General features: G+C 37.6%; 1 protein-coding gene across 1 annotated transcript in view; it reads left to right on the plus strand.

Annotated features, from left to right (window-relative positions):
- Window positions 1-22469, plus strand: part of LOC148277897 (uncharacterized) — a 35124-nt gene extending 12655 nt beyond the window's left edge. The window contains exons 3-18 of the mRNA XM_088232249.1: window positions 650-800; window positions 1475-1683; window positions 3852-3914; window positions 4969-5054; window positions 5516-5613; window positions 6867-7011; window positions 9470-9596; window positions 11487-11565; window positions 11988-12081; window positions 12929-13033; window positions 15446-15537; window positions 17288-17356; window positions 17706-17784; window positions 18448-18517; window positions 19491-19617; window positions 19934-22469. Coding sequence (XP_088088375.1) covers window positions 650-800; window positions 1475-1683; window positions 3852-3914; window positions 4969-5054; window positions 5516-5613; window positions 6867-7011; window positions 9470-9596; window positions 11487-11565; window positions 11988-12081; window positions 12929-13033; window positions 15446-15537; window positions 17288-17356; window positions 17706-17784; window positions 18448-18517; window positions 19491-19617; window positions 19934-21588 — 3249 coding nt within the window. The 3' untranslated portion in view covers window positions 21589-22469. The remainder of the gene's footprint in view (window positions 1-649; window positions 801-1474; window positions 1684-3851; window positions 3915-4968; window positions 5055-5515; window positions 5614-6866; window positions 7012-9469; window positions 9597-11486; window positions 11566-11987; window positions 12082-12928; window positions 13034-15445; window positions 15538-17287; window positions 17357-17705; window positions 17785-18447; window positions 18518-19490; window positions 19618-19933) is intronic.
- Window positions 22470-24845: the final 2376 nt, after the last annotated feature.

Here is a 24845-nt window from a genome sequence, read left to right on the forward strand (position 1 = left end):
CCCCAGTTGGAGATGAACAGAAGACACGAGGTTAATGTTTAATGCGTATTTATTACAGACATGGCAAATAAATAATTAATTAAATTATGTCGCTTGAATGTTACGGCAATGAGGAGTTGAAGTAACTGCACTTGAACTACATGCTGGAACTGGCGGACTCTCTGTCTCTTTACAGGCCACGTTCCTTTGTTCTTCATATCTCCATGGTAGGGACGATGTTAATGTACTGCAGAACGGCGCTCTCGTCTTTGTGTGCAATTCTGTTAGAGTTGTATGATATGTTGTATTGGATTCTATAGAAAACGCTGACTTGCTTCATCGGTCGTCGCACGTGTGTGTGTCATCGATCATGGACCATGAAGGGCAACAAAATATATCATAGAAAAAAAGAGTTCGTATCTTAAGTTTGAATCCAGGATAGTGCGTGTTTTTTAAAAGAAGGAAAATTTTGAAAGTTCTTATCGGGAGACAGTTAGTATTATACCTAGGGCATTCAATATACATTGCAACAATAATAAATAAATAAACTTGTCGATTGGCTTAAAAACATAATTTAAAAAACAGCAAAATGTGTATTTTTTAGTGTGTAAACATCGATGTTGGCCGCCAGTAAACATCGTCTTCAAAACTGGGATGTGTTTATTTCTAGTACCATGTGGCGTGTACGTGTGGGGGCGCGCAGTATGCAGAGTGCGCCAGCGTAGGGCCCCCCTCCCCCGCGCCGGGCCAGGGGGCCCCCAGCAAGGACCGGCCCCCCGCCCTGCCCCCCAGACCGCCCCCGAGACCGCGACCCCGTCAAGGTAAAAATAATGTTTTTGTTTATTTGTAATGGGTTTATAATTTTGAACTTTGTTCCTTTCTCTTGGTCTAGGTCGTATGATTACAATCAGAAGTTAAGGTCGGCATACCTTTACCATGACAGTATAGTTGAAGATAAATTCTCCCGAGCGATTATGAAGATACACTACCCACCCTTTATCTTCATTTCGTTTTGATATAGGCGCCTGAACTACTGAGCTCGATAAAATTAAATATCCCAACTAGAAACCTCAGACAAAACATACTCTTTCATACCGATAACCATAGAACTAACTATGGTTTTCATTCCCCTATGCCCAGAATTCTCCGGTCTGCCAACAAACATACCAGTCTTGATTTCTTTGATAACAAGTTGTCTTCTTTCAAACGATCACTGAATCAAATTCAATTATAAACACCTCTCTCCCGCTTCTACTCCCACCGAGTCTACTATATACCATTGTGTCTTTCTACTTTCCTTTATAACGATTTTCTGTGTATAAACATGTCCTTAAAAATGCCCATTGGGCGTATATATAAATAAATACGCTACTTAAAAATACATAATAATTTTTGGGCGTATTTTGGTACTCCAATAAAAAATTTAAAAATCTTTGAACTTCCTCGTAAATCGAGAATTTCATCTAAGCTTAACCGTTTCTTTTTCTTTTCCCAGCCGGCTCGGCCCGCAGCGACGCGCCGGCGCAGACCGGCGCGCCTTCGGGCCCCGGGGGGCCGCGCAAGTACGTGTGGTGGTGCCTGTCCATGGGCGCCCTAGCCTGCCTGCTCGGGGGCCTGCTGCTGGCCGCCGCGGCGCTGCTGCGCTCGCGCACCGACAGCCTGCAGCACCTGGAGACCATCCCCACGCCCGTCCCCGCCGCCATGGTAAGGAGAAAGACGTCTTATAAAAAATATAAAAGCAAAAGTCACTGAACCAATTTTTAGCCACCTTGCCCCATCGAAAATCTTTCGTCGTTGCCCAGTAATGTATAGTCCTTAAAATATGGCTTGATTAGAATGACACCGTCCATGCGCTCTGTAGCTGCAAGACGTACTGGGATATTTATTAATTGTACAGCGCCCTTGAGGTGATTTTCACAAAAATGGCGCTTTATAAATTATCCAACTATATATATATATTTGTCAGAAAAAGTGACGACATAACTTTGTAGTAACGTCAAAGGAATTATTTATATTTCACACGAAAAATCATTTGTATCTGAAAATCAGCTTTAAAGCTTAAAAGCTTAAAGAACTAGAACATGTGACTTACCTAGGACTCACAATGGACAGACAATTAAAATGGACAAAACACATATACGGACTCACTAAAGTAATGGCATCACTACATAGCCTCTTCTACAAAATTAAAGATTTTATACCGAGAAAGGAAAAAATTATGATGTACGAAGCCTATGTCAAAAGTAAATTGAGTTACATGATCGCCTTCTGGGGAACTGGCAACAAGACAGACATAACAAGAATACAAAGACAACAAAATAAAATTCTCAAATTAACATACAACCTACCCTACCTGACCTCTACGACTGAACTGTACAAAAAAACACACCAGTTTGACATAAACTACTTGACTAAAATTGAGACCTTAAAAATTGTGCACAAAATAACACCGGGAAACATACAAGACGACGACATAATATTAGTCAAAAATGCTGACATACACAAATATAACACCAGACAACAACAACACTACTACAACTACTACTACTACTACCATCACGCCATTTCCCCGTAGGGGTAGGCAGAGAGAATGGACCGCCACACACGTCTATCCTGGCATACACTCCTAGCCTCTTCCACATTCATACATCTTGTCATACATGCCCTTCGGTTCTGTCTGCTTTTGACATGACCAGACTTAAGATTTTGGTTTATCTGATCATGCCACGTCTTCCTTGGTTGTCCTCGTTTAACGTTGCCGTTCATTTTTGCCATATATACTTGTTTTACCATTCTCTCGTCGTCCATTCGTTCTACGTGACCAAACCATCTCAGAGACCCTTTCTTAATCTTATCAATTATACTTGTCTCAGATTTACACTCTCGCCTGATTTCATCATTCGTAACCCTGTCATACATTGATTTCCCACACATTCGTCTAAGAGATCGCATTTCAACCGCGTTCACTCGGCTTTCATCCTTCCTCTGCCAGTTCCATGTTTCACTTCCATACATAAGTGTGCCACAACGGAGTTTTTAGTCCCAACAACAACACTATCATATTGAAAAAGCAAAGACAAACACAGGACAGTCAAAAATACTACATAATGGACTTAAACACTACCTTACTACTTAAAAAATTTTACTACTTGAAAACTTTTACTGGAGACAAATTTAAAATCAATCTGAAAAAGCACACGATGACTGAACTAACTAGACTAGACGAGACATAAAATGACTAGACAATATTAAATTTCTGATGTAACCCTAACGGGTTTTTAAAAATTGTAAATAAATATTTTTTTTAAAAATATATCGGTATCTTGGAAAATCACTTGCATATTAATCTATTTAAAAAAAGGATTTCGTAGTAATATATTACATCAAAAACATGAAATATACTATGTAAATTTAGTATTTTGGATATTTGATGTAGCTTGGGTAATTTCGATATTAACTACCTACAGCATAGTGATGCAAACTAATGTGACTAGTGAAGGAAACTGTTTGGTAAGATTGATTAGGTACTATACTATATAAAACATACTTTTTTTCTACTGCCTACCCTAGTTGAAAACTCTGTGCATGCGACTGCTTGGCGGCCTCCGTGGTGTAGTGGTCGAGACGCTTGACTCACACACGGAAGGTTTCAGGTTCGATTCCCGATGAGAACACAAAACTAAATGTGATTTTTCTCAATCCTGGGTATTCTGTGATGTAATTGACCACTGTAATTGGGCCTCCTGGCCTGTTGTGGTGCAAAAAAATACTTTAATTTTATATTTATTTTTACACACCTACATGTGTTGTATTGTATTTTATTTTTACTACTAATAATTATACTACTAATAATAATAAAATGAAATTTTCAGTTGGTGGCAACCGGACTTTGTATAATGAGTTTGGCAAGACGAAGAAATCGTTACAGTTACTTGGTAAATATTTCACTTTTACTTTTTACTTAAACATGTCATTTATTTATTTGTTTACGGACATTGTCCATTTATACGATTCACGCCAATCAATTTTGGAGTACGGTATAATCGGTTGGGGTGGTGCGAGTGACACAGTTTTAAGTTTTAAAATCTTATACGGATAGAGTCTTGAACTTACAGGTACAAATTTTAAAAATTATCGTACCTGTAAAAATAAAGAATGAGGCAAAAGACAACAATAAAATATTATTTGATTTTGTTAACGTTTTGCCAATTAACAAACAGTGTCAGTATAAGATAATGACGGATCATTTCCTCGATTGCAATTTTAAAATCCAAAATAAACCACCAGATCGTGACCCGACAAGTATCGGCACAGCAGCTGATGGTACCGCGACAGAAAAACTACTATCGTGACAGAACAATGGGTAGTGTAGTACCAAAACTGCACAATTTAATACCAGCTGAAAATCGTGAAGAAAAAAACCTAATTTCATTTTAAAAAATAGTCTATGTTTAATTATTATTAAACTATGTACTTACTTATAAATTTAAAAAAAGCAAATGCAATGTAACCCGCAGACAAGCTTCGGCTTTGCGGGAACAAAAATACAATTATCGACGTAGATGTAGCTGATCTAAGCGTAAGACGTCCGTCAGCTAGTTCATCTGGAATGCAGAGTTCCCTTAGATATTCTGGAGCAGAGTTGTGCAGTGCCTTATACATAAGCCAACAGAGTTTGTATTCCACCCTCTGTGGAAAACGTAGCCAGTGCAATTCCCGAAGTAGTGGAGTGATATGACTGAATTTAGAGATTCGAAAAATAAGTCTCGCTGCGGCATTCAATACAGACTGTAGGCGAGTCATTTTATTCATCGGTAGACCTGCGTAGATACCATTACAATAATCGACTCTAGACACTACAAACGCATTTATTAATTGACGGGCGGCATCAACTGGCAAATTTTTGCGCATGCATTTAATCTGTCTCAGCCGATAAAAGCATGAACTTTATATATTCCCTACGATAACATGGATTGTCTTTGATTTCAGATAAAAGTGGTTGGTGCTTGTTGCCTCGTGTGCGCTCTGACATGTGTATTGGTGACAATTACCACTACAGTTATACATATGAACAGGTACGTATTTGAATATATTATAACAGAGATGAAGAACAGTTTTCAAGAGCAAATATGGAAACCGCGGCATTAACAGAGCCTAGGGAAATGGGATATAAAAAATATTTTCTTGCACGCGGTAAAAATTAAGGCATTGAATTGTACGGCCGAGTTTCTTGAAAATGTAATATAGTGTATAAACTCAGAACTAATAACAGATTTCCACATAGTATACAAAGTTAGTAAAGAAAATATATTACATATCAAATAAATACATACAATTTATACATATAAAAATGTTATTTTCATGTACTTAATAATCAAAGATTTTTTAATATTTATTTTAAGAACATTAAGTTACTGTAAATTGGGCGGGATAAGGACAAAAATGCTTGAAGAGAGGAATTTATTTATTGATATTAACGTTCGCCATCCTGCCAGTGTTTGAACATCTACATTTCTTAAGTACAATCTTCTTTTAGGCTGCAGACTCTGAGGAAGTGTGTCTACACTGAAAAAACAAAAACCTGTACCTGCTACTCGGCGCTCCTCGACGGGCAAGGTCCTGAAGATGAAGAAGGTAAAACATGTCCCTTTATTTATTTATTTCGACGGCTTACGCCTTTAAACAATTATAATAAAACAAAACATTCGAACACAGTATAGAAAATATAGATACATGAAATAAAATCAGCAGAAAATAAGGAAATAATAAAGAAAAATTAAATAAGAAATTATAACATAAGTATGCAGCAAATTAACAATAATAACAATCAAAGTTTATTCACAAAAATAACAATTACTTTATCTACTACATACACATTTAGCAGTGGCGAACGGTGACTTTTTTTATAGGTAAGCTTTAATTTTTTTCATAATTTGTACCTGCATGTACATACATAATACATACATATAAGTAATCTCGCAAATGAGTGGAGGCGTATAAAAAAAAGTATATACAGGTACACGGATTCTTTTTCTATGGTTTTGTGTAAAAAAAAAACTTCATCTCTCCAGCTCCAGTTTCACCTGCTGGCAACAGAAGACGCAATACCTACTTATTTTTTATCAAAATAATTTTAACCAATAACCCAACAAACAAACAACAATTAATAACTTTGCGTAATATGTAAGTATAATCTTCATTATTTTAAGACAGTACATGTATGCAAAAGTTTTAAAAAATAAAATATGTTAAAAAATAAGGATAATAAAATAAGTATATTCATAATTCCTTTTTGTTTGGCACTGATTAAAAACACCGTATATTTGTTTGTAATTTACATTTTATACTGCAAATATTTAGGTACTAATATAAAAGAAAGTAAACATTTTATTGTAAGACGTCTCTCCCATTATGCACACAAAAAAAAAAAAAATTCTTTTACGATATATATTTTTTTTTTGAAAAATTAAAAAAAAAACAATAAGATTAGATTTAAATTTATTTATTTATGCCAAAATACATAATTTTAACTTTACATATTACATTACATAATCAACAGATGAAAGAAGTGAAGGAATATAGATGTTCAAATATAGGCAGAATGGTGAATGTTACACAGTGTGTAAAGTGGCCACTTAAACCAGCCATTGACAGGTCATAAGACCTGTAGATGCCTAGACTTCTATATTACCTTCTCTTAAATGTTCTTCATCTCTGTTGTAATATGTTAACATAAAAATTCAGCTAGTGATGCATTAGTTCAACTGAACCACTTAAAAGACCCTGTCACCTTGGTGACATAGATAGCATTCCTTAACTAATTATTAAGTTACATCCATATTTTCATCTCTAAATGTTCCCCACCTCATTTCGATTGATGTTTCCAGGAGTTAAGTGCGTCTTCGAAGCCGTCGTGGACTGCGGCACCGTGCACGGCGCCCTGTACAAGTGCCTCGGGGTCGTGTTTGGGCTGTCGGTCGCGGGGGTGCTGGTCTGCATATGCTCCGCCATGCTGGCTTACCAGCTGCTCAGGTGATAAACGATTTAATATCTATCGTGTATTAAGTCTGTAGAAACCGTACAAAAAACAATTATTAAAATTATACTTTGTAAAAATTCAACTTTTCCCCCGACCAATTATTTTAGGAAGCTGGACTTTTGAAGCTACGAGAAATCTATTGCCAGCAATGTCTGAAATATTTTATTTATTTATTTTATTTAATTTTACAATACGCCCAAGGGGCATTTACAAAAAATATACGGGTAAGTACCAACATAGTGTGTAAAAATTTAAAAGATAAACAATGCTTTTTTGTATACATTTAGAAACAATAAGAAGCATACTGCCATGCAAAATAAAAAGTGAAACTTTACATAGTAAAAAAGAAAAAAATAAATTTATATGGATATAATAAAAGTAATTGAATTAAAAAGCAAATTGTAAATAACTTGTAAAGAATTCAAACAAAAAAATAAATACATTTTCATATACTTATAAGTATAAAAAAAAATGGTATCAACAAATTATTGTTAAAAACAAATAATGAAAATTAGTTAACAGTAAGTATATGTGTGAAAATAATATAATATACGGTACACAAAAATATTTGATAAATTAATATCAGAAAGAGATAAGATAATAATAATACACATCAAAAACAGAGAAAGAATTGTATGAAAAAGAAAGTTTTATTACGACATTAATAATTAGTTTCAAACAGTGGATTTAAGAACGTTTTAAAATGGATAATTGTCGTATTAAAAATGTCTATTTCACAAGTAAATTTGTTGGCTAAGGAATGTAAACGCGGAATCGGAGAGTGTCGTGCATGTATGTTTTTATGCGCCAACATATGAAATAATACGGACCAAAATGGACACCAAGTCGTTGGAACAATAGGCATAATCCCCCAGTCTACACACGTGCCTTTCCGGAAATTCTCCAGCAGCCAGTGGGCCACATGGTGGCGGTATCTACCTACTGTCTACAAAAGATTCTCTTCGGACATCTATCTCCCTTTGTTAACCATGGAGTTGAAACAGTGCTTTATTTATTTAGTTTTTTATTGCTTACTTCTTGGCATGAACACTTGACAAACTTACTACTATGCTCTATTTTTTGTAAATTTATTGATATCATTCTAACTTTGCTGGAATTCCACTCGTTATCTAGCTTTCATATATCAACTTTAAAATACCTCAATTTTGTAAATGGGGTCTAGAATTCCAATCGTCTATGCGCTTAGTAGCTGCAAGACGTGTTGTAATCTTACTCCTTTTTTTTATTCATATTATTTTATTTTTTTTAGTATCATTAATACACTAAATTTATTTTTAAATTTTTTAAATGTGTAAATGGGGGCTAAATTTCTAACTGTCTATGCGCTCTGTAGCTGCAAGACGTAATGGGATATTTATTAATTGTACAGCGCCCTTGAGGTGATTTTCACGAAAATGGCGCTATATAAATTATCCGACTATATAGCATTTATTTCCTTAAAATTTTAATAGACCTAGTCAAAGATTAAATACAATGCTTTAAGTATGTTCAAATGCTTGCAGACTGGCTGGATTTCCTCCCAAGGGAGTTATTCACATTTAAATTTGTTGCAACAGAGACGGAAAGCATTTTTGAGAAGGGAATTTCGGAAAGTCTAGGCATTTACGAGGCTTATGACCTGTCATTGGCTGGTTTAAGTGGCCAATTTTCACACTGTGTAACATTCACCATTCTGCCTATGTTTGAACATCCACATTTCCTCAACTCTTTCATCTGTTGACTTTTGTGAAGTGAAAGAGCTGAAACCTTCATCATGCGGGTGAGATTCTCATCCAGCCGAACCAATTCACCTACTAAACAACGCCTGAAAACAATTTTTAAATTTAAATGTTTCTGCTTTTGACCGGTTAATTCAACAATGTTTTGAGTATATCCAAATGTTTACAGACTGGGTGGATTTCCTCCCTAGGGCATTATTTAGATCTAAATTTGTTGCAGCAGAGAGGATGTTCAAACATACAGGCAGATTGGTGAATGTGTTACACAGTGTGTAAAGTGGCTGCTTAAACCAGCCAGTGACAGGTCATAAGCCCTGTAAATGCCTTGACTTCCATATCCCTTCTCAAAATGTTTTCCCTCTCTGTTGCAACAAATTTAGATTATCGTTTGGTATCAAAAATATCTAAAATAAATCAAATAAATAAATGGATACAAATTCTCTCTCCTTCTTAAAATTACTTTCCATCCCTGTGGACTATCTATGAACCAAAAAAGACAGTTTTGATAAGGGTTAAAGTTTCGATTTTTAGCAAAGGGGGAATGTTGTCCGCGGGGCAACCCGGGGGCGCCTCCCGCTGGCTCCGCCTGCGGACTGGGGCCCACCTCACGTGTCGCAGTGACGCCAGGAGCTTGCACAGCACTGACCCCCACCTCTAAGAATACGAATAATAAAAATTGTAATTTGAGAATAAGTGTGCAAATTCATTTTAGTCACGAGCGAAAGAAAATGTACTGGGAGCAACTGGAACTTCGCTGCCGATCTCTGTACCGCCCAGCCACCAGCAGCACTACGCCGCAGGCCGGCAGCACCACACGACCGCATTCTCAGCAACCTCAGGTAACAATCGTTCCTATAATTAAAATTATTTATTTTTCCTTAGTAGAATCAATAATGAGATATGGTATAAAGTCGTGGGGACATTCGACTAAAACTAATATTAAAATGATCCAGGGTCTACAGTATTCTATAGTTAAGCGAATTGTACCTGCAGAGATTTACGAACAAAGAAGTAATAATGATCTCCTGTACAAAACAATCAAAACTCTGCCTGTTCGAGGAATACTGTGGCTTTGCATCATTTTGGAACAATTTCATAGTAATACATTCAAGTTTCCTCTCAAACATAACCATAATACACGCTTCACGTCTAATGGTGGCTTGGTAGTACCAAAAGTATGTAATAAATATGGAAATAGAACTCTCAAATATTTGGTACCTACAATTTTTAATTTATTACCAAAAGAACTCAAATTTAACTCACATTGTAACAAGAGCAAAATAAGAGAGTGGCTACTTGATCAAGAGTTTATATATGAATAGTAGCTTAGGTGTAAATATTTTAATTATTCATATATTTTCTTGTATTTAAAAAATAAATTTATATATTATTATTTGTATAAACATGTTTATTCTGATCTTTTCGGCTGTTAATTTTTATCATTGTTTTTATAAATGTAAATAATAATATTAAGTCAGCATAAATATAATCTTCACCGACAAGCTACAAAAAGTGGCTTGGTGGGATTTTAGTTTTAGTAAAAATATAACAAGTGAATTTTTTTTCAAATTGTAAAAATGTACAATTATGCTATTAAATAAAAAAATAATAAAAAAATGCTACTGCTATCGTCACGCCATTTCCCCTCGTAGCAGGCTGAGGTCGGACCGCAATAAATCGCAATTAAAGGAAAAGTTGCTTGGTGGAACAAAATTTTTGTCACTTTTAATGCGTAGATAAACGTATCGAAGGGTTCTAGACCCGTCAATACAAACCGATATACTTGCATTAAAACTTGATGGTGGGGCGATCGGTAGTGTATCTTCGTAATCGGCCGGGAAAATTTTATCTTCAACTATGACATCATACTGAAGCTATGTTATTTTAGAGCGTAGATATGTGTATCGTGAAGTATGCTTCCCCTTGTTTCATATCGATGTACCTACCCAAAACTTGAAGGTGGAGGGTCGGTAGTGTATCTTCGCAATCGGCCGGGAGAATTTTATCTTCAACTATGACATCATACTGAAGCTATGTTATTTTAGAGCGTAGATATGTGTACCGTGAAGTACGCTTCCCCTTGTTTCATATCGATGTACCTACCCAAAACTTGAAGGTGGAGGGTCGGTAGTGTATCTTCGTAATCGGCCGGGAGAATTTTATCTTCAACTATGACACCATACTGAAGCTATGTTATTTTAGAGCGTAGATATGTGTACCGTGAAGTACGCTTCCCCTTGTTTCATATCGATGTACCTACCCAAAACTTGAAGGTGGAGGGTCGGTAGTGTATCTTCGTAATCGGCAGGGAGAATTTTATCTTTCTTATCTTATCTTTCTTTCATGATTGCATGAAAAAACTGATAAAATCGATTTGATCGGTACATGATCAGTGATCAGTGATCAGTGATCAGTAATTTCCCATCACTATTGACATTAGTTTGACAGCTGTCATTTTAATTTAGCTATATTTTAAGGACTATAGTATAATTATTGGGAACATACAAACTGATCTCTTTCAGTATATTTGGATTCTGTATACTTCCAGAAATCGGCTAATGTTTCCCAAGAAAAATTCACAATTGACAAATCATGTCAACCATGTCGGGAATCAAACCTAAGGCCTCTTGCGCGGTAAAAAAACGCGCTGACCACTTCACCACGAGCCGACAAAAGTATACTTAAATGACTCTGAACATAGTTACTATATGATATAATGTATTGTCTAGGCTTGCGGCGAATGCTGTGCGGAGTGTCGTGCTGCTGCAGCTGTATCTTGGGACTTACAACACCGGATTTGGGCTTCCGGTAAGTATTTTTTATACTTAAATATGCGTCAAATGCCTGTCACAATTGAGTAAAATGTCAAAATTAGACACTTAAACAAAAAGGTCAATTACGCTGCGCCTACTTTGAATTTAGTTTGAGAAAATAATTCACCCTTTTTCTGTTTACCGTGATTTTACTCTCCAATTTGGGCAAAAGCGACGGCGCGGGGCTCGGCCTCTTTCGACAGATCAAACGAGTTTTGAAAAATTTTCAACGTAAAACCGGGGTTATGAAAAACGTTAATTGGGGGGAATATTTGAATGAGAATGTATAGAAAAAAATGGAACTTGAACATTGCAGCGTAAAAGGCGGGAAAACAAAAAATTGAGGAACGTAAAAATGAGATTTTACGCAACATTTTGCTATGAAATAAATTATAATAGAATGCGTTTTACTTTCAGGCCGTGTGGGGAACTTATATTCTCCCAATCCTGGCACCGGTCGGAGAGTCTCTCCATGGAGCTGGTTTCCGTGGCCCAGAAACTCTAATCAGAGGTAATATAACTTAGCCGAAAATTCAACAGATGTCACCAATGAGGAAGTGTCAAATAATGTGCAAGAACGCCTGTTTTGATATTTAGCTTGATTAAAATGACAGCTGTCAAACTAATATCACTAGTGATGGGAAATTACTGATCACTGATCATGTACCGAGTAAATCGATTTTATCAGTTTTTTCATGCAAACATGAAACTCTGTTTCCGAAAATTACTATAAAAACGCAAAAACAAGCCTATTATAGTGTGTTTAAGACAATTATTCACCAAAAAATAAGACATTTATACTTTTTTCATGAACAACATCAAATGAATGACTTTTTTCTTCAATCAATTTACATTGATCAATTTGTCCTTTTGCAAAATGATGTAACCTTGTAAGAACGTCGTTAATAAGTAGGTTTATTTTAGTTTTAACGCTGATTTTATATATTAATGTAGATTTATGTTTCAAGCATTGTATTAAAAAAAATTAATTAACACGCCAGATACAAATGATTTTTCGTGTGTCAATATAAATCACTCCATAGACGTTACTACAAAGTTATGTTGTCACTTTTTCTGACAAATGTCATTCTAATCAAGCTACATTTTAAGGACTATAACTTATGAAACAAAGATTATTTGATGCCCGCTATGAATAAATCTCTTTTTTCATAAATTTGCAGTGGCAAACTTGTACCAGAAACTCGTTAATATATACAAAAACGCAAGCACTATTTTAATTTTGATTTTAACATGTTATTCGTAGGCCCTGTAAATACCTCGACTTCCATATTCCCTTCGCTAAAATGTTCTCCATCTCTGTTGTAATATGTGTGTAAAAAGTTGAGTATGTTTCACAGAGTCGGCGGCAGTTCTTCTGGCGACAGCGCCTATGGGTTCGGTGCCAATTCTCCCGGGGGCTACTGGCAGCTGGGACCACCTCCGCCCTACACCCCCCACCACAGGTAGAAAAGCTTTGAGCGGCCAAGTGGTTTACGTGTCATTAGCCAAGTAATGGTTTCAATTTAAAAATGGTTATGTTCATCGGCTGGAAACTCTCGGTCTCGGAGAAAGGGGTGACCCGATGAGACGTACGAGATGACAGTCTCAAATTTGGATCCCACGTTCGAGCTTAAACAAGATGCTCGTCTTCGAGGCCACAGTCTAAGGCTGGAGAAAATGCGATTCAATCTAAATCCGCGGAAGCATTTTTTGAGCAATAGGGTTGTTGATGGTTGGAATAAGCTGCCACAAGAGCTGATCTCGATGTGTAGTCCCAATGGGTTCCAAAATGGACTAGATTTGTTCGGGAAAAGTTAAATTGCGCCATCAGCTAACTCTCGTTAAAATTGATTTAAGCTGCTCGCTTATAATTAATATAGCAATAATAGTAATTTTCAGATCATTAGTCAAGTAATTTATATGTCATTAGCCACATAATTTACAGATCATTAGCCAGAAAAACTTTTTTAACCATCTTTTTTGTAACTTTAAATATTTATATTGTTATGTTTTAAACAACAACAATAAACCATCTCGCCGTTTCCCCGTAGGGGTAGGCAGAGAGGATAGAACGCCATAACACTCTATCTTGGCATACAGACCTCGCTTCCTCTACATTCATACATCTTCTTATGCACGCACGCCGATTATTCCTACTTTTGACATGTCCATCTTCAAGTATTTGATGGACTTGATCGCGCCATGTCTTTCTCGGTCTTCCTCGTTTTCTGCATCCATCAAAATTTGCATCGTAGATCCTTTTAGTCGTTCTTTCGCTGTCCATTCGCTCCACATGTCCAAACCAACGCAGCACCCCTTTCTTGATTCTGTCAATAATGCATGTCTCAGCCTTACACACTTCACGGATCTCGACATTTGTGCACATATCATACATCGTTTTACCACACATTCGCCTGAGGGATCGCATTTCGACAGCATTCAACCTACTTTCATCATTATTTTTCCAATTCCATACTTCGCTCCCATACATTAGAGTTGGAACTAGAACTCCGTTGTGAACTGCTAGTTTAGCCTCCTGCGATAAACATTTGTTATAAACATCGCAATTTAATAATATTAAAACTTTATTGTTTCTAAACGTTTGTCAACTGCGTATCACGATTTGTACAAGTCAATATGACGTTTGTTTTCCTAATGAAAACTAAGACTAACCCTAAAGGAAGACACTTAAACAAAAAGGTCAATTACACTGCACCTGCTTTGAATTTAGGTTAAGCAATAATTTATCCTTTATCAGTGGTTTACTTGTTTTATTCGTCATTCGCGTAACACACGCAGTGGCGCGCGGGCCGCGGCATCATTATTACGACATAATTTTGGCCCTTTTGACACATCAAATGAATTCCGAAATTTTTTAAGCGTAAAACCGGGGCGATAAAAATGTAAAAAACGTCAATTGGGGGGAATATTTGTATGAGAATGTTCGGAGAAAAATGGGTCCTGAACATTTCGGTGTACAAAGCGGAAAACGTAAAATCGAGGGACGTAAAAACGAGGTTTTACTGTAGTTATTAGGTAAAATGTTTACTTCGCGACTAAATGTAATAATTGAACACGTAAGTGCTCCATCTCCGACAGATCAAATCCGTGCTGAGAAATATTCCTATAGATGCAACTAAAGCTCTTGTAAATGCTTATGTCGTTTCGCGTCTAGATTACTGTCATGGAATATACGCAAATCTCCCGAAATATCAAACTAATAAACTTCAATCTGTTTTCAATGCAGCGGCAAGGCTTATTTCGGGAGTAAAACAATATTCTCACATCTCACAACATCTTCGAGATTTGCACTGGTCAAAAAGCCCAGAGAGAATAAAATACAAGCTGTGCTGGACGGTATTCAAATCCCTTCGTGAAATGGCTCCAAAATACCTATCGGACCTTTGTATTAGGGAAAATACGTGTCGAAGAAAATCTACTCTTAGGTCAGCATTTGATTCAGGAAGAGGAAAACTTGTCGAAATCCGGCGCTCCCCAAACACTAGATTTGGAGATCGTGCTTTTGCCGCCGCCGGCCCCTCCTGCCTGGAACCGATTGCCTTCAAACTTACGAATCATCGACAGTCCCAGTCAGTTCAGATCCCAAGAGACTATCATACCCTCAATTTTAAATCTGGAAATATAATGTATCACTTAAGTTTAGTTAGAATGTAAGTTTAGATGTACAATTGTAAAGCGCCCTTGAGGTGATTTTTTACAAAAATGGCGCTATATAAATCAGCCAAATATTATTTATATTATTAGAAGGATTAAGGTCCAAGCAGTTGGGGATGCGGTAATCTTCCAGCCGGTCGAGATCTGACTGCAGATCAGAGACATCGCTTTTTTTAATATGTTCCTCTCTCTTCCTGTAGATACCTTCACCACCATATGCAACAGATGAGTCACCATCACCACACCGGTCAATCTAATGCGACCAGGAGAGCTTGTCAGCACAGACAGACTGGTAAGATTTTTTCAGGTTAATACTCCATCCCTGTTGTAATTTGTTAATCTTAATGACTCCCGAGGGGGTGAAATCCAGTCTTTTGTCTACGAACATTTGGAGAAACTCAAATATTGTAATGGAACCAACTGGTCCAAGAAGAAGTTTAAAAATTGAAAAATTGTTTTCAGGCGTTGCCTAGTATGGGAAATAATTCATTCAGATGAATCTCTTCGCAACAATAAAGGTTTCAGCACTAAGATCAACAAATGGAAGAATTTAAGAAATATGGATGTTTAAACATAGGCAAAATCGTGAATGTTACACAGTGTGTAAAGTGGCCACTTAAACCAGCCAATGACAGGTCATAAGCCCTGTAAATGCCTGGACAAAATATTCCCTTATTCAAGGTATTCTCCATCCCTGTTGTAATTTGTTAAACTAAATTAAAATTTATTGCAACAGAGAGGAAAAAGATTTTTGAGAAGGGAATATGAAAGTCTAGGCAATTACAGGGCTTATGACCTGTCATTGGCCGGTTTAAGTGGCCACTTCACACACACCATGTAACATTCACCATTCTGCCCATGTTTGAACATCCACATTTCCTCAACTCTTCCATCTGTTGACTTTTGTGAAGTAAAGGAGCTGAAACCTTTATCACGTGGGTGAGATTCATCCGGCTGAACCAAATCACCTACTAGGCAACGCCTGAAAACAATATTTCAATTTTATACTTCTTCTTTTACCAGGTAGTTAATTCAACAATGTTTGAGTATGTCCAAATGCTTGCAGACCGGCTGGATTTCCTCCCTGGGGAGTTATTCTGTTTTCAGGCGTTGCCTAGTAGGTGATTTGGTTCAGCCAGATGAATCTCACCCGCGTGATAAAGGCTTCAGCTCTTTTACTTCACAAAAGTCAACAGATGGAAGAGTTGAGGAAATATGGATGTTCAAACATGGGCAGAATGGCGAATGTTACACTGTGTGTAAAGTGGCCACTTAAACCAGCCAATGACAGGTCATAAGCCCTGTAAATGCCTAGACCTTCATATTCCCTTCTCAAAAATGTTTTCTCTCTCTGTTGAAATAAATTTAAAGGTGTGAAGATTTTAACGGTCACTGTTATCAATATGTTTGTTTTTTGGGTGATACTGTGTGTGTTGGATTTGTTGCGACGTTTCGGCTACCATTGCAGGAGCCATCTTCAGGGTAAACTGTGTGTTTTGTAGAAAATAGTATGTGTTTAAGTACTAGTAATTTGTACCGTGTCGCAGTCGGCAGTAGGCACTTTTTTATTAGTTTTTGCAGTATGTAGTGCTGGGAACCATGTTGAGTTTAATTTCAGCCCGTTGTCTTTGTTTATGTTATTTGGGTGTCTGTGTATTTCAATTAAAAAAACTAAACTAAGTTGTCAAGGACGCGATAAAGTATACATAAGACAAACACAGCAAAGAAAAAGATTGACGAACACAAGAGAGCGTGTAAACTTGGGCACCCTGACAAATCCGCAATAGCGGAACACTTTATAGACACCGGACATCTTTTCGCCTTCGAATCTAAAATTTTACATAAACCCAGTAATTACAGTGCACGAATAATAAAAGAGACTACACAAAATACACAGACACCCAAATAACATAGAAGATGGCTCCCGCAGTGGTAGCCGAAACGTCGGAACAAATCCAACACACACGGTATCACCCAAAAAGAAACGCATTGTCATTTCTTTGCGGGTAAAATGTCATAGTAACATAATTTGTTATTTTTAGTTTCGGAAGATTTCTCCGAAGAGTTGGAAGATATCCACCAGCACACTTGCCAGAAGTACCAACATCCAGGTATGTTATCTATTGACAAATCACCGACATTACTTTTTTCCTATAGAGCACTGCATATGCGCAATGATATTTGTTAATATTCCGTGGCCCAGAAACTCTAATCAGAGGTAATACTTATAACTTAACAAAAAATTCAACAGATGTCACCAACGAGGAATTGTCAAATAATGTGAAAGCATGCCTGTTTTGACTAGATTTGTCGGCTTTCTGGGATAAGTTGGTAACTAATATTTTACTAATGGTCAGCGTGTTTGCCAACCATGCAAGAGGTCTCTGGTTCGATTCCCGACATGGTTGATACGACATATTTATTTATAAGTTTGTTTTTTATGGTGAGTTGTGTTTTTAGTGGCGGAAGGAGTCGAAGAGACGGTGCTCCAGGGAGAGGAGAACCTGGCCTTCCAGTGTGAGAAGCAATCCACTCAGAGGTATGACTCATATTCAACTCAACATAACTTCTTCACACCTTTTTACAGTTCTAAATCGTCAGCCCATAGAATTAAGAATAGTCCAGAAACCGCATACAGAAGGCGACTAAACTACGCTTAAAATAGTAGTTTTAAGTTTTGACCCATCGTTTCTTTGTAGACGTCGCTCAGTACGCAACTCCCGATTTGAATTCAACTATGCCGTGTTGTGTCGTTTTTAAGTGTAGAAATACTGCTGGGATCTTAATGAAACAGGATGGGATCACATTTCATGCGTAATTAGCAAATACATGTGAAAGTAGCAAATGCATTACTTAAAAATTTAATTATTTTTCCATCTGTCAAATTGTAAAAAAAAACGAAATGGACATTTCGTTAGGTTTACCGGGGTAGTAAATTTTTTTACCCTGCCTTTGCTCATCTAATGAGAGAACTAATGAAAATTGGACCTCGGGTTAAAAAACTCTGTGGTGGACATTTGACCGACATTATCTTTAAAACATCAAAGAGAGACATAAAAAAAAAATCCGAGAAGTATCTCGTTTAAGTGAATAAATGTATGTAGATAATCGGAAATTAATATGTCAATGAATTTTCTCCCATTATATCCGAGGAGATCTGGCCATATTATTGATTTGTTATTGATCATTGTGTATGTTTTAGGCAAGCACGAAGCGGGGGTTCCGAGTTGTATTTCGCCGATGTCTCCAGCTGTTGCAATGTCTCCCTCAAGGTAATTTTATTGTTAACAAGTCAGATATGAGTGACAATCGTTTTAGGGTAAAGAAAATATTGGATAGTTGCGTTTAGATGTTATTAAAAAATTAAACATATCTGCATTCTTATTCTTACCCAAATATTTCAATTTGAAGTCTATTTTCTAAAAATCATAAACAGCTTGCGCTAGAAAAACAGAAATTAAGCTGTGGTACGGTGGGGTTCGGACCTCAGACCAAGCAACTCGGAACAAAATGTGATTCCGTGTATACTCGTATGTGACAATTGTTTCAGGGTGGAGAAACATGAGGCTATAAATCCAATTTTTTAAACAGTTAAATGTTTGTATTTCCCACTCGTATCACACAAATGTTATCCACTCATACCTCTTGACACACAAATGTTTTCCACTCATATCACTTGACACACACATGTTTGCCACTCATATTACTTGATAAACAAATGTTTTCCATTCCTATCACTTGATAAACAAATGTTTGCCACTCATACCTCTTGACACACAAATGTTTTCCACTTATATCACTTGATACACAATTTTTGCCACTCATATCTTGACACCCAAATGTTTGCCACTTATATATTTTGTCGCACTAATGTTTACCACTCATATCACTTGACACACAATTGTTTGCCACTCATATCACTTGATACACAAATGTTTGCCACTCATATCACTTGACGAACAAATGTTAGCCACTCATACTTCTCGACACAAATGTTTGCCTCTCATACCTCTTGATACAGATGTTTTCCAATTATATCTCTTGACATACAAATGTTTGCCACTCATCTCTTTAATGCATTTATCCCCAAACTCAAATAGCGTGGAGATATATGAGTGATAAGCATTGAAAACATTTACATGAGTGGCAAATGTCAATAAAACTAGAAATGTATTTTGTATAAAATATTTTTACATGGTTTATGAACAATGTATTTATGAAAATGCATAATTGTTATCAATTTAGGCGATAGAGTACTGCGGAGGTGGTCTCGTGGGGACTATAGACTCCCAGGGAGACTCTTCATCGGAGTCCGATGGCCAGGGTCACTCCAGGAGCCATCATCACAAGCACCGACACGGCGTTCCCCAAGGTAACAATGGAGACTAATTTAAATACAACTATATATCTCTCATTATTGACTCGTTCGCGGTTATGCCTGGAATAGCCAACAAAATCGTTTTGATGTGTGTCCACATGAGCCATTTTTCAAGTTCCATTGAATTTAGAATTTTTTATTACATTGACATTTTTTAGTAAATTTACATCGGAGATATTTGAAATTTCCACTGAAAACTGAACTTCAACTTTCGTGAAGTAAAAGAGTGAAATCCGTAAGGATAATCACAATAATGATAATAAGTAATGATGTCAGGGAGATTCAGGAGCAATTTGAATGATGTTCGCAGGTATGGCAGCTTGTAGCCAGAGTCCCAGCAGGGGCAGGCAGAGAAACCCTAACCTCCTGCAGAGAGACCGCGGCTCCAACTGCGACGGGAATCCCGGCACGAGCTGCCATCCGGGCATTCGGACATCCAATCGCCCCGACCTCCAGTACTCGGAGAACGAAGACGAAGCCTGCCAGAACAACTCGGGGACGTTCCACTGCACCAACCCGGAGTGTTCCAGGCTGCAAGAAGACTGTCTGAGGAGGATCAGCGAAGACGCGGAGGTTTGCCGTCTGGGGAACGTCGCCAGCTGTCAGAACAGTAGTTTCAACCACTGTGCCGGCGATCGATCCAGCGTGCGGAACAGAGACGTCCGTAGCAGTTTCATCTGCCGGAGTCCCGTCAACATCAATTGCGTCGGGTTGCCTAATGGCTCGCCGAACGACGAACTGACCAAGCGACACGAATCTAACATCGGTTACAGCGGGCCGACGCTAGCCCAGATTCGCAGAAGAAATATCGAAGATGACGATTTCAACGTCCGAAGACAAACGATCGAAGAAGAAATATTCAACAGCACGGATCCCTGCGTCTCTTACAAGCGAAAGGCCATCGACGAAAATATGCTCAACGAAAGCGCCAATTTGTCCATGCGGCGTCAAGCGATAGAAGACGCTATCTTAAACAACTCGCTCGAAATGATCGACGAGGCGATGTTGGCGTCCATGCGGCGTAACGCTCTGGAAGAATCCATTCTCAACTGCTCCGTCAATCAAACGATCGCCAGCCTCCGAATGAAGGACGACAAAAACGACCAGATCATGAAACGAAAACCGATCGACGAATCCATGCTCGAAGAAAACATGTCGTTTTCGCCGATTAGACGCAAACTAGAAGACGATCAAAATTCTTCGATCTCACCGCTGAGACGAAGGGTTTTAGAGGATTCGTTAAACAACGATTTGAATAACTCCCTCGCGTCGATTCGACGCAAAAACCTCGACGATTCGATCAACGAACCGAACGCGTCGTCGTCGCCCATGCGACGGAAACGGCTCGACGAATCGAACATCGCCGACCAGAGCATCTCGCTTTCGCAGCTGCGCAAAAAGGCGCGCGAAGATTCGATCAGTAGCGACGAACAAAACGTGTCAATGACGCGTCGGAAAATAAACAACGAAGACGCGGATCAATCCGTCGCGATCTCGCCGCTCCGCCGTAAAGCCTTGGACGAAAAAAACAACCAAGAACACATCTTGAACGTGTCGCTGACGAAAAAGGCGATAGAAGGGAACGAAATACTTTGCACAACAAAGACGCTCGAGGAATTGATCGATCGACGAAATAAAACAATAGATCACGTTTTAAACGACTCGATGGCGAGCGGGTTAAAGATGGTGCAAAATAACAATTTCAACCACTTCAACTCAATTCACAAGTCTTTAGAGGAAAATTTGGCTGGAGAATTAGTCGGCAGTCGACGCGGAATTATGGAAGGCGTTTGTCTCGGTCCCGATTTGCGGTACGAGCCCGTGCAAGGATTCTCTGTCGAAAACAATTGCGAAATTATTGAAGAAAACGCGACAAACAACCCCGTGCATTTGCGTTGTTGTAGCGATAGTAATACTATGGATTCTGGCTGGCAATCTGGCTCAGAAAAACATATCACTGATTGAGAATGCTCAGAAATATGTGCCACTGATTGAGAATGCTCAGAAAAACGGGTCGCTGAGAAGTACTCGGAAAAACATGTTACCGCAATCAGTGACATATTTTGCCGAGTTCTCTTAAGCATTCTCAATAGAATGATCAGAAAACATGTCACTGATTGAGAATGCTCAGAAATATGTGCCACTGATTGAGAATGCTCAGAAAAACGTGTCACTGAGAAGTGCTCGGAAAAACATGTTATCGCAATTAGTGACATATTTTTCTGAGTTCTCTTAAGTATTCTTAACAGAATGCTCTGAAAAACATGTCACTGATCAAAAGTGCTCAGAAAACATGTCACTGATTGAGAATGCTCAGAAAAACATGTCACTGATCAAAAATGCTTAGAAAACATTTCATCAGTAGAGAATGCTCAGAAATATGTGCCACTGATTGAGAATGCTCTGGAAAACATGTCATTGATCAAAAATGCTCAGAAAAACATATCACTCATCAAAAATGCTTAGAAAACTTGTCGTCAGTTGAGAATGCTCGGAAAAACATGTTACTGCGATCAGTGACATATTTTTCTAATTTCTCTTAAGCATTCTCAATAGAATGCTCAGAAAAACATGTCACCGATTTAAAATGCTCAGGAAAACATGTCACTGATTGAGAATGCTCAAAAAAACATTAATTCTCTCGATTAACTAGTCGAAAGATTTATCTAGCATTATTTCAATGGCGAAATCGGTCGGTTGCAAATATAATTTAAACCGGGTAGCTAATTTTAACTTGCATTTTGTTAATCAGGATTTGCAAGGAGATGGCGAAATGCCCTCTCAGTCTGATTCCTCTTCAATTAAAATATAGGCAGTCTTCTCAACATCCCCGAAAATAACAAAAATTAACTTATGCGGTGTTGTTAGATAGCGACAATATGTCCGTCACCGCGAGTGTCATTTCACAATAATTTATTTCTGCATACAAAAAATGACACTAAAAGGTATATTATTTTTTACTATACGATGTAGCCAATGCCTTATTTGTGCATTGAGGACTGAATTAGACGTAAATGTAACATTAAAATATCTTAATAATGAACAAATTAGACTTAAGGTTTTATTTTACAAACGAAATACTCTTATTGATATAAAAACATATTAATTATGTTTAAAAAATATCAATACCCTTAAAACTCCCTTCTGTTCTCCAGTTCGCCCGCACCCAGAGCATTCCTCTGTTATCTGGTCTCCATATTATGATGTTCACATCAAGAATATTGAATCAACAATGTTTGAGTAAGTCCAAATGCTTGCAGACTGGCTGGATTTCCTTCCTTAGGAGTTATTCATATTAAAGTTTATTTCAACAGAGAGGGAAAACATTTTTTAGAGGGGAATATGGAAGTCTAGGCATTTACAGGGCTTATGACCTGTCATTGGCTGGTTTAAGTGGCCACTTTACACACTGTGTAACATTCACCATTCTGCCCATGTTTAAACATCCGCATTTCCTCAACTCCTCCATCTGTTGACCTTTGTGAAGTAAAAGAGCTGAAACCTTTGTCACGTCGGTGAGATTCGTGCGGCTGAACAAAATCACCTACTAAGCAACGCTCGAAAACAATTTTCCAATTTTTATACTTCTTCTTTTACCGGGTATTTAATTCAACAATGTAAGTCCAAATGCTTGCAAACTGGCTGGATTTCCTCCCTTGGGAGTTGTTCGTATTAAATTTTATTTTATTATGAATAACTCCCAACTTTAACCAGCCAATGACAGGTCATAAGCCCTGTAAATGCCTAGACTTCCATATTCCCCTCTCGAAAATGTTTTTCCTCTCTGTTGAAATAAATTTTAATATTGAATCAGTTCAACATCGATTTTTAAGAAAGATAGGCTGGAGGTTGGGCTTATCCAGAGACCAATATACGTGTAATGAGTTAGAAACTACCTTAAATATATCTTCTCTTCAGGACCGTTGTAATAAACCCGACCTTCTAGTCCTATTTAAAATTCTCAACTCACTTTTTGATGCGCCTAGTAGTTACTGAGCTCGATAAAATTAAATATCCCAACTAGAAACCTCAGACAAAACATACTCTTTCATACCGATAACCATAGAACTAACTATGGTTTTCATTCCCTTATGCCCAGAATTCTCAGGTCTGCCAACAAACATACCAGTCTTGATTTCTTTGATAACAAGTTGTCTTCTTTCAAACGATCACTGAATCAAATTCAATTGTAAACACCTCTCTCCCGCTTCCACTCCCACAAGTCTACTATAAACCAGTCAGTCTTTCTAATTTTGTTATAATAATTTTCTATGTATAAATTTGTCCATAAAAATGCCCATTGGGCGTATATATAAATAAATGAGTAAGTATGTAAATAAAAATAGGGACGATTGTTTTTGACTCAATAGCGTACGCAGTCTGGTCTGACCGTAAATTAGATGGGACTGGTAGAGCATTGCGAGCGCTAACCGAAACCGTCCATTACACATTTGTTGAACTAAAAACCCGTCTAGAAGCGAGGGAATATCTGTGCCTCGGAGGCAGACGGATGCAAATCCAGAGTTTAGTGAAATTACATTTAGATTTTCGTATCCAGTTTCTGATCACGTCCATTGATTTGAAAGAAATGTAAGCCTTATAACCAAAGAACATTTTTTCTTAGATACATTTGCATTAAGATACTGGAAATACAAATGAATTTGAATCATTTATAAATTTATTGTATTTTTGTATGTGCATATATATTATGTATGTATGTGTGTATATATATATATATGTATATGTATGTATACTACTACTACCATCACGCCATTTCTCCGTAGTGGTAGGCAGAGAGAATGGACCGCCACACACGTCTATCCTGGCATACAATCCTAGCCTCTTCCACATTCGTACATCTTGTCATTCATGTCCTTCGGTTCTGTCTGCTTTTGACATGACCAGACTTAAGATTTTGGTTTATCTGATCGTGCCGTGTCTTCCTCGGTCGTCCTCGTCTCACGTTGCCGTTCATTTTCGCCATGTATACTTGTTTTACCGTTCTCTCGTCGTCCATTCGTTCTACGTGACCGAATCATCTCAGAGACCCTTTCTTAATCGTATCAATTATACTTGACTCAGATTTTACACTCTCGCCTGATTTCATCATTCGTAACCCGGTCATACATTGATTTCTCACACATTCGTCTGAGAGATCGCATTTCAACCGCGTTCACTCGGCTTTCATCCTTCCTCTGCCAGTTCCATGTTTCACTTCCATA

Source organism: Micrasema longulum, unplaced genomic scaffold (assembly GCF_059751315.1).
Source record: "Micrasema longulum isolate JH-2025_06_02 unplaced genomic scaffold, ASM5975131v1 h1tg000958l, whole genome shotgun sequence".
NCBI classification, from domain to species: Eukaryota; Metazoa; Arthropoda; class Insecta; order Trichoptera; family Brachycentridae; genus Micrasema; species Micrasema longulum.